The sequence below is a fragment of the Micrasema longulum genome, unplaced genomic scaffold (assembly GCF_059751315.1).
Source record: "Micrasema longulum isolate JH-2025_06_02 unplaced genomic scaffold, ASM5975131v1 h1tg000857l, whole genome shotgun sequence".
Lineage (NCBI taxonomy): Eukaryota > Metazoa > Arthropoda > Insecta > Trichoptera > Brachycentridae > Micrasema > Micrasema longulum.
Window position 1 is genome coordinate 28,633 of NW_028278049.1, and position 10,816 is coordinate 39,448.

Genomic DNA, 10,816 nt, shown 5'->3' on the forward strand with positions numbered 1-10,816 from the left:
ATTGGCCTTAAAAAGTCTGCCAAAACAAATTATTTTTCTAAATCAAAATAGAGAAATGACAATATCATATTTTGGGTGATGCCAATGTGGTGGATTTTGGGAAGTTCGGACAAAAGTTCGAGGAAAGAAAATGAGTAAATATTTAATGGAATACGATTTTAAAAGAATTTTAGAAGTTTAAGAATAAATGTATTTTTGTAGGGCAGTCTAGAAATCTGTTCTGCGCCCAGGCGGATGTAGAATACAGTTCTGTATGTGAAATAATGTCAGAACCCTGGACAATGAAAGCATCCACCCCTTTCCCGAAACTGTTCATAAAGACTTGAGTCTTTCTTCAGTTTCGCATATCAATCAATCAGAACCCTGGACAAGCGTTTTTGACCCAATAGCTCCTCTTAGGTAAAAAACCTAAAAAAACAATTGAGTGGATCGTCCGTCTCGTGGTTAGATCATTCGCCACCCGGGTTCGATTCCTGACAGAGCCAATATGAAATGTTTATTAAAGGTGGTTCACTTCAATATTTCATTGTCCCTGAACTGGCCATCTGAAGTGTAAGACTATGAATTTTGAACACCGATGCAGTGCCCTATGTACCACTGAATGCGAAAAGGGAAATGGCTAAGAGGGATGTGTAATTACAATTTTGAAATAAAATGCATAAAAAATGGGGAAATACCACATACTACGAATACCCATAAAATTTTATAAAATGGATTTGGAAAAATTAATTGTATTTTCAAAATCAGTACTAATGGATATTGTGGAGAAATCATTTCATACATAAGATTAATAAAGAAATTATTAATAAATATGCGCCTAGAAAACGCGACATGTTTGGCATTGATAATTGTGACGTCAAGGTTCGTGAAGATGTTCTATAAAAAATTAAACGGTTTCAAACAAAGTTCAAAATAAACATGAATCGTCACGTATTAGGGGCGTGGCCAATGCAATGACCGTTTTAGCGGGAATTCAAAATTGTAAATTTAAAACTATAAGTAAAAAAAAAAATTAACTCCACAGTATTTCATACACACCTTTATTACTTCAAAATCGTAAAAAAAAACATAGGCAAAATGGTGAATGTTATACAGTGTGTAAAGTGGCCATTTAAACCATGCGATAGTTTAGGTAGTAAACTGTTCTTTGAACTGACAGCGCCTTAAAAAGGTTTGGTTAGGAAAAGATTTAAAGGGATTTATTACCTCGAAGGTGGAATAAATTATGGCAGAAAATAGCATCACTCTCATCCGGCATTTGCATATGGTCGGTAAAATGATCAAAGTGTTTTATAGTAATGAGTTTGATTAGATCCAAATCCTTGATTACGAGCTGCGGGAATTTAAACATGTAAAACCCAAAAAATCTGTAAAAATACAATTATTTTTATATCCAGGTAAGGCGATTAGTCTTGCGCATCAGGTGCCAGTCAAGCTATATAATATCTTACGTCCACCTTGCCAGGAACCGAACCCAGGATCTTAAAAATGGTCGACAAGTATGCAACGATGTGGACTTATGTCCGATCGATTTTTATCTGAGAATAGCCATCGAGTCGAAACTACTCATCCAGGGTTCAGATTTTATTTCAAACACGGAACTGTATTCCTCATCTGCCTGGACACAGTTGGTTAGCCAAAATAACCACCTTTGACGAATAAGGAAGTTCAGCCCGACGGGAAATTGGATGTGTAAAATGTATTCTTACGCATTTTACCATTCAATCACTGATCATTCGATTATTAAATCCAACAACAACAACAAACTATGACGCCGTTTCCCCGTAAGGGTAGGCAGAGAGGATAGAACGCCACATCACTCTATCTTTGCATACAGATCTCGCTTCTTCTACCTCTATCTCGATTATTCCGACTTTTGACATGTCCATCTATAATCCCCTCCATTTACTGAAAATGTACGCTTTATAATGGCATACATTGATTCCCGGAGGACACATTGAAATAAGATTCCTAACTTAGTACGTCGTGACTACGACAATTTATTATTAAGTATAAACTTGAATATTATTAAACTATAAGTAAAGTAAATCCAACGAGTGTAGTTGGAGACATATTGTTATCTTCAAAAGTGAATTAAATAAAACAATACCATCTTCGAAGCTGCCTTTTATTGACGACTGGAAGGCGATTCAATTACTCATTACAAAGTGCCCCTCAACACCTCACACGGCACATAACTATTTATTAACACTGCTCACAACCATCACAACCAACAATTATTCATTAGATACAGGTAGTAGATGTATGTAAAAGTAAAAGTTAAAACAGTATTTACAGTATAATATGTCGATGTCACTAAAACTGCCATTAAAAGGAGTCTGTATTCTACGAGGGGTGCTATTCTTCATATAATTAGTCTGTAGGATCGGAATGTAGAAAAGTACAGAATGACGAGTTTTACGGACAAAGACTCGATATGAAATGCTTCTAACAATTTCTGGGCTATCGATTAGCTTACTAACAATTTTATATAGAAAAATTGACTTACTTTTCGTTTTCGAATTGATTATATGCGTCCTGAACAATATTATTCAAGTGCTTCTTCCCCAAAGCCAATTGAAGCATATTTCCAATAAAAGGGTATGGCCTGATGTGCTTTATTTTCCTCTTTTTGAAGAAGTCCTGGTTCTTTCTGCCTTGGAAATACACCAAGAAGATAAGCACAGCACTCAGGAATAAAGTTACATCGGTCCACGATAAAAACCACGCCATCGAAAATTGCTAATCTGAAAATAATAAATTAAAGCATTTTCAGAAAAATGTATAATATACATATTATCTACACGTTATTTCCTCGCATCTCAGTTTGAGCCAATCTAAGAAGTTCAGTGTTTCGTCTTCATTTTTTATTTGTATAGACTGAGCCAAAAAAAAGTTTCAAAGGAAAAATATCACATACTACGAATACCGATAAAAATATAAGAAACGGATTAAGAAAAAAATATTGTATTTTCAAAATTGATTTTTATACTGTGGAGAACTTTTTTTCTTCATCGTCATCATTGTGCCCTTTCCGCAACATATGGTGCATAGGGCATTGCGTTGGTGCACCAATATGGTTAGTATTACGCTTCAGATGCCAGTCCAGGCACTATTTATTCATTTATATATACGCCCAATGAGCATTTTTATGGACGTATTTATGCATAAAAAAATATTATGAGGAAAGTAGAAAGACACAATGGTATATAATAGACTAGGGAGTGGAAGCGGAAGAGAGGTGTTTATAATTGAATTTGATTCAATTCGAAAGAAGACAATTTGTTATTAAAAAATCAAGACTGGTATGTTTGTTGACAGAACTAAGAATGCTGGGCATAGGGGAATGAAAACCACAGTTAGTTCTATGGTTATGAAAATATCATCATCATTATCTTTCCAGTCCGCTCCTTAGTCATAGCATATGGTGTCCACAAAGAGCCTTCATGCATCTCTATCGGCTGCCAGCTCCTGTGCGTCTTTCCAAGTCAGATTCGCGACCTTAACGTAGTTTATATCAAAGATCCGAGGTTCGAACCCCACTCTATTCTTACTTGAATCCTTTTTTTCTAATACTGACGTTTTTACAACTCGTCAAAAATGGTCTCAATATTGAAATATTTCGGTAAATCATAAGAATACAAATATGTATTATTTAATAACAAAATCACGACGACTATTGCTTATAGAACTTTTTCGTTTGTGACCCCAAGAGTGTTTAATGGCTTTCATATTCATATATGAAGTTCTCCAAAACGAAAGCATTGCAGAAGACTGCTGCGGGATATAGCATAGATTTATTTGCTATTATTCCAGATATTTATTTAAATGTATGTTTATGTTATAATTTAAATTTTTATTATTCTTTAATAATATGTATGCTTCCACTTTCCATTATGTTGTATCCCAACTCAGCCAATGGCTCTTGGCCTAATATAGTTAGGGATACATTTTTATTAAAAATGTGTATCTTTATATAAATCAATACAATTAACTCAAATAACTCAATTATAACTTATGGCATAATAGGATGGGGAGGCACTTATAAATCAATATTAAAACCTCTCGAATCCGCTTAAAAACCTATTACTAAAATAATTTTCAAAAAGTTGTTCGATGAATTTGATATATTAAATATAAGGCAATTATTCTACCAAATCCCAAAAGGAACACTCCCACACTTCCAGAAGTCAAACTAAAGGATGGGTCATGGGGTCTACCACAAATTCTGAATTCGGGCAAAGAAATTTCAGGTTTCTAGGCCCCAAAATATTTAATATGTTACCCGGAAATTACAAAACCACGACCCAAATTCTATTGAACAAATTTGTAATAAAATGGTTACTGGATTTACGTAGAGAAAAATCGGAAAACTTAATAAAAAACATTCTAAAATAATAAATAGTATATGTATTGTATAACTTTATATTAAATTAACTAGTAAGTAGTCATGTGATTGTTTATTTTTTCATAAAAATGTTTGCCTTAAAACAGGTTGTACCCAATTAGGCAGACTCGACATAATCCAGAGAAATATATTACCTAAGTATGTATGTAGTAGATAAGGAAATTGTTATTTTTGTCAATAAACCATTTATTTCAAAATAGAGGGAAAACATTTTTGAGAAGGGAATATGGAAGTCTAGGCATTTACAGGGCTTATGACCTATTATTGGCTGGTTTAAGTGGCCACTTTACACACTGTGTAACATTCACCATTCTGCCCATGTTTCAACATTCACATTTTTTTGACTCAACTCAACATTTCCTCAACCGGATGAACCTCACCCACGTGATAAAGGTTTCAGCTCTTTTACTTCACAAAAGTCAACAGATGGAAGAGTTGAAGAAATGTGGATGTTCAAACATGGGCAGAATGGTGAATGTTACACACTGTGTAAAATGGCCACTTAAATCAGCCAATGAAAGGTCATATGCCGTGTTAATGCCTAGACTTCCATATTCATTTCTCAAAAATGTTTTCCCTCTCTGTTGAAATAAATTAAAATATGAATAACTCCCTAGTGAGAAAATCCAGCCAGTCTGCAAGCATTTGGACATACTCTAACATTGTTATTATTATTATAATGTTTTAAAAAAACTATAATCTACATCCCACGAACACAGACAAATTTGTTTTTTTTTTTTTTTTCTTACAATAAACATAATAATAAAACAGAGGATTAAAAAAATAAAGCTTAATCACATTACAACAAAATACATATTAATAGAAAAATAGTAAACAAAAAATCCCACAAAGGCATGGCCTGTTCGTAGGTATACAAGAAAATGTCAATGAATTCTTGCTTCTATAATAAACAATGAACAGTCATAATATTTTTGTTTAACATAAGAAAGAAAAAATAGAATATTCTATAAAAGATAATGTGGTATTTTTTTTATAGTAATTAAAAGAGGAAATAAAAAATATTTTAATAAAACACAAAAATATTCATTATTATTAAAGGGCAACAAAACAAATCATAGAAAAAAAGAGTTCATGCGAGTATCTTTAGTTTGAATCCAGGAGAGTGCATGTTTTTTAAAAGAAGAAAAATTTTGAATACCATATTTAATTAGTATTGTTGAAATTACTTACCTGATATTTTTATCTCCTTAAATATGTAATGAATTGTATTTGAGTTTAGAATTTCGTACACAATTTACTTGTCTTGAAGATGCCCACTTAGGGAAAGCGGTTGTTTGTAAATAAATAAATTATTTAAAAAAAAACAGCTAATGATTTCAGCTTTGTTCGTAGGTTATGAAATATTCGAGTCGAGTGCCGTCCGCTTCGTTTTTTGTCACATATATTTAAAGTTTTTGGGACGCGTTTGGGAGTATGTAATACATACAATGATAAACTTGTATCATTTTCACACAGGGTTGGGCTTAGTTTTTCAAATTCGAATTCTAGCGTCTGCTTTCCGATCCTTTTGTTGCAATCGACATTGCTGACAACGTTAATTTGACTTATTTAACACTTTATATACATATATAGTTAATACAATTTTTTAAATAACATAGACATATTGTGAAAGTAAATTGTTCTATCAAATCCCAAAAGGAACACTCCCACACTACCAAAAGTCAAACTAGAGGAAGGATCATGGGGTCTATCACAAATTCTGAATTCAGGCAAAGAAATTTCAGGTTTCTGGGCCCCAAAATATTCAATATGTTACCCAAAGATTGCAAAACCATGACCCGGATTCAATTTAATAAATTTGTAAAAAATTGGTTACTGGTTTTAGATCGAGAAAAATCGGAAAATTTACTCAAAATACATTCCTAAATAATAAATTAATATTGTATAACTGTATGGTAAATTAACAAGTAGGTAGTCATTTTATTGATTATTTTTTGCAAAAAAATGTCTGCCTTAAAACAGGTTGTACCTAGTTAGGCAGACTAGACATGATCCAGAGAAATCTATTACCTAAGTGCGTATGTAGTAGATAAAGTAATTGTTATTTTTGTTAATAAACTATGATTAGTATTATTATTATTTTACAGAACATGATTCAGAGATTTTGACTGAGATTTTGCAATTATAAAACTCCACCATCTTTCATAAATTAACATGATTAACGTGCTAAAACGTTGCACCTAAAATAGTGTGATGACCGAAGAAAGCAATGTCATCATTTAATTTCTATAGAATCCAATACAGCAACTCTAACAGTATTGCACATGAAGTCGGGGCGCGTCGTTCTGCAGTACATTCACATCGTCCCTACCATGAAGAAGTGAACTACAAAGAAATGTAGTATATAAGGAGACCACAGGACGCAACGCCAGACAGTCAGCCCAACAAGTTCAGTTCACTTCAGTCCATCTCGACGAAGTCACAGAGTTCCAACATGTAGTTCAAGTGCAGTCTCTTCAACTTCTAATTGCCGTAACACTCGTGCGACATAATTCATTATTTATTCGTCATGCAATAAATACACATTAAACAACAACCTCGTGTCTTCTCTGTCAATCTCTAACTGGGGTAAGAACTCCGACCCTTAACAACCTATTCCTACAGCTTAATTAACTCAATTTAAGTAAAAATAAAGATTAAGAGAAAGATAAGAATGAATATTGAGTTGAAAAAATAAAATTGAGTTGAAAATAAGAAATTAATTGCTTTCAAAGAAAATAAAAACATGTAAGAAGTAATAAAATAAACTACAATTAATTTACGTAAACAAAATAAAGGTTAGACATTTGATTTAAGAAACACAGTTTTTTTTACAATCATTTGCTCTATCATGATAAATGTCAATATTAACTTTTTTTTTCTAATTTGTTATAGAGTCTTAACATTCTTGCAAGAGGGTTAAAATGTGCCCTATTGTTTGTAAAAATTGGGAGGTAAAAGGTATCAGGTGATCTCAGACGCCTACGGGGAACGTACAATGACACATTTTTAACACAAAACACTGAATCAACATTATTGTGAATTATATTACACAAGTACATCATATCTGTTATTTGTGTCCTAGTTTCTAACTTTTCATTTTAAAATACTCCAAGCGCTCTTCGGAACATCAAAGTATTTGGCCCATATTACACTTTAATGACAAAGAAATAGGTTTTTTTCCGTCCAGTTTCAATTATATTTTTATAAATCACATAATGAGGTGACCAACAATACATTTGAATTCCAAATTGCTACGTATAAGATAATTATACAAACAAATTATTAACGCTGCATTTTTACATGGCTTGGATATTCTGTATATGAAGCCCAACATTTTTAAAGGTTTCTCTTTAACAAAATTGAAATGATTGGAAACAGTTAAACGTGAGTCAAAATTTATTCCAAGATCTTGGATTGTGTTGACTGAGTTTAGGTTAATATTATTAATGCCATAAGTTCTTTTTCTTGTAAACGTTATTTTAAGGCCATTTTTTAACATTTAGGTGCATATCATTCAGTTCTCACCATTCACTTAAGGAATCAAGATCTTTTTTAAGCATTTCGTAGTCAACTATTGATTTAATTTTCCCGAAATATTTTTTCGTAATCAGAATAGAAAAGATAATTACACTCTAACAGGGAGCCAAGATCGTTTATAAAAATTGAAAATGATAATGGTCCAAGATTAGAGCCCTGCGGCACACCAGATGTTACAGTTAATGATGATGATTCAAATATATCGGGTTGTGGTCTTGTGGCTAGTGTCTCGGGCTCATGGACCAAAGGTCTGTGGTTCGAATCCCACTCTACCCCAACTTGATTCCATTTTCTAATAGTGAGTTATTTACAACTCGTTGAAAATGGCCCTCAAAATTAAATATTTGGGTTAATCATAAGAACGCAAATATTTCTTTTTTGAAAAAATAAAAATATTTATGCATACAATCTGGGTTCTGTTTTTCAAATAAGATATCATCTAATTTAGAAAATCACCATGTATACACCTGATTGCTTCCAACTTTTGTATCAATGTGTGGAAATTGCAATGTCGAAAAATTACCGGTATTAGAAAAATGGTCCAATAGTCAATACTCTAGTTTACTGTGAATACTTTATTATGTTCCAACTCCGAATTACATGTTTTTCTCTCTAATCTTATTCCAGCACTGTACCGTTTATTTGTATTTGTTGATGTATGTATGTATGTATGTCCAGCTTTCAGATACGATACTCACACGCACCGACACATACAGTCAATTAAATTAATAAACCCCAGCATATAAACTCATTGAATAACACAATAACGAACTGTCATGCCCGATGTTCAGAGTTTACAACCAATTTATTATCTATTACGTGAGATGACTTCTAAGCATGACCTGAGAATTATTTAATCTGCATACTTTTCGTATAATATTATAATATGTAAGGGCTTATAGCTTAAGCAACTGTGACTGTGGGAATATTTGTACCAAGGAGAGGATGATGACAGACAATCAGAGCGAAGGATGTCCGCCATAGAAAACTCCAAAATTGATGAAGTTAAGTCCTTCAGAGATTTAGGAGGTGTTTTGGACTATAAACTGACATACAACAAACATATAGATAATACAGTAAATAAATCACTGAAATTACTTGGATTCAAACCGAATTTCCTCTGAGTTTACTAATGTCCGCACTATCAAAACTCTTTATTGCTCAACTGTTCGCCTTCTTCTAGAATATACCTTCGTGGTCTGGTCTCCATTTTATGTGAATTGCATAAATCACATCATTCAACATCGCTTGTTTTGAAAAGAAGCGTGGATGCTTGGACTAGAGAGGGGTAATTATTCTTATGTTGATATAGAGTCAATGTTAAATATGTCCAGTCTACAAAAACTTATAACTAATATTGACTATATATGTATAATTATGTTCGGCATACTAAATGGTATAATCGATGTGTGATTATTACTGGGACAGGTAAAATTCCATATTCCTACTCCTAGGCAGAGAAACAATGAAATACTGTTCATCGATCAGCACAAAACAAACTATGGCCTTAAGTTTTTGTTCTTTCATTGTGCGTTTTGTAATATAAATAATATAGATGTACAAACATTAATTTAAACATTACGTAGTGTTAAAATCTGTCTGAACATTTTGTTAATTATCTCTGTTTATTAAGTTAGTCTTTTTTGTTTATTCCTAAATTAAAAAATATGTTTAAAAAGTATATTGTTAAGTTTCCTCGGCACGGGTAACCCCAGCGAGGTCACATTATTTTTATTATTAATTACAGTTTATAATGGAAAAAATATGAATAAATAAATTCTCCGATGACCCGTCTTTGTCGTATTGTTAATTCAAGACAAGATCTGGATTTTTTGGTTTAAGTTTACAACGATTTAAACGAGCACTAAATAGGTAGTTCAGATCTTGTCTTGATGTCCCTTATGTTTGTCAAAACCTCTTTTCTTTTAAAATTTTTTTTGTACATTTTTTTTTGTAATATTAATAACCCTACGAATTGTTTAAATGGAAAATATCCGTTAATAAATACATGTTGCCTAAAACAGAGTCCAGAAAACGACCGTTGGCGGCGTTCACTTCCTTCCCGGATCAACACAATCGCAGTAAATCAATTTTGTAACATAACCTCAGTCTTAAATTGCAACCACACAATGACTTTTACACAACATTTTCCTTCAAATAAAAAACAGACGGGTGGAATTTTTTCAAGATTTGTACTCGCTTACACTATAAAACACATAAAAACTAAAACACCATCATCATAGTTAGAGCATACGGTATCCACAAAGAGCCTTCATGCATCTGTAAACTGCCAACAACTTAGATTCCTCCCAAACCAGGTTCTCGTCCCGAAGTTCTGATATAAACTTCCGATGATCTGTCAGCAGTGGACGTCCAGGACGTCGAGAACCTGATGCTTTGTAAAGTAGGCAAGGGTAGTTAAGGCTCTCAGGAGGCATCCGCAGATATGGCTTAGCCAACCGTATCGCCTCCGCTTGACGGCAGTTGTCAGACAACAACAGTATATTTAAATATTTTACCTATATGCATTTATATATTATATAATGTAATATTTTATGATGAAGTTGGATCAGGTAAGAAGTTTGGTAGAAGAATGTAAGAAGTTTGGTACGAGATTGTAAGAAGTTTGGTAGGAGAGTGTAAGAAGTTTGGTCAGAGAATGTAAGAAGTTTGGTATTAGAATGTAAGAAGTTTGGTAGGAAAATGTAAGAAGATACAGGAAAAGAGAGGGCAGAATTAGGGTTCTAAGGAGAGAAAGTAATGTTTTTTGCATTTCCTCAAGGTTATTCCAGTCTTTCCAGTTATTTCTTATTATTTAGTTTTCATAAAAAAAAAAAATCTCGTACCTTTTAGAGAATTTCCAAATTG

At 32.8% G+C, this 10,816-nt stretch overlaps 1 protein-coding gene across 1 annotated transcript in view; it reads right to left on the reverse strand.

The window, feature by feature from the left end:
- The window catches only part of LOC148278599 (uncharacterized), a 33,387-nt gene extending 27,531 nt beyond the window's left edge, over positions 1-5,856 (reverse strand). The window contains exons 1-3 of the mRNA XM_088231166.1: positions 5,600-5,856; positions 2,510-2,747; positions 1,207-1,367 (exon numbers count right to left, since the gene is read on the reverse strand). Of these exons, the coding sequence (XP_088087292.1) occupies positions 1,207-1,367; positions 2,510-2,733 (385 nt within the window). The 5' untranslated portion in view covers positions 2,734-2,747; positions 5,600-5,856. The remainder of the gene's footprint in view (positions 1-1,206; positions 1,368-2,509; positions 2,748-5,599) is intronic.
- Positions 5,857-10,816: the final 4,960 nt, after the last annotated feature.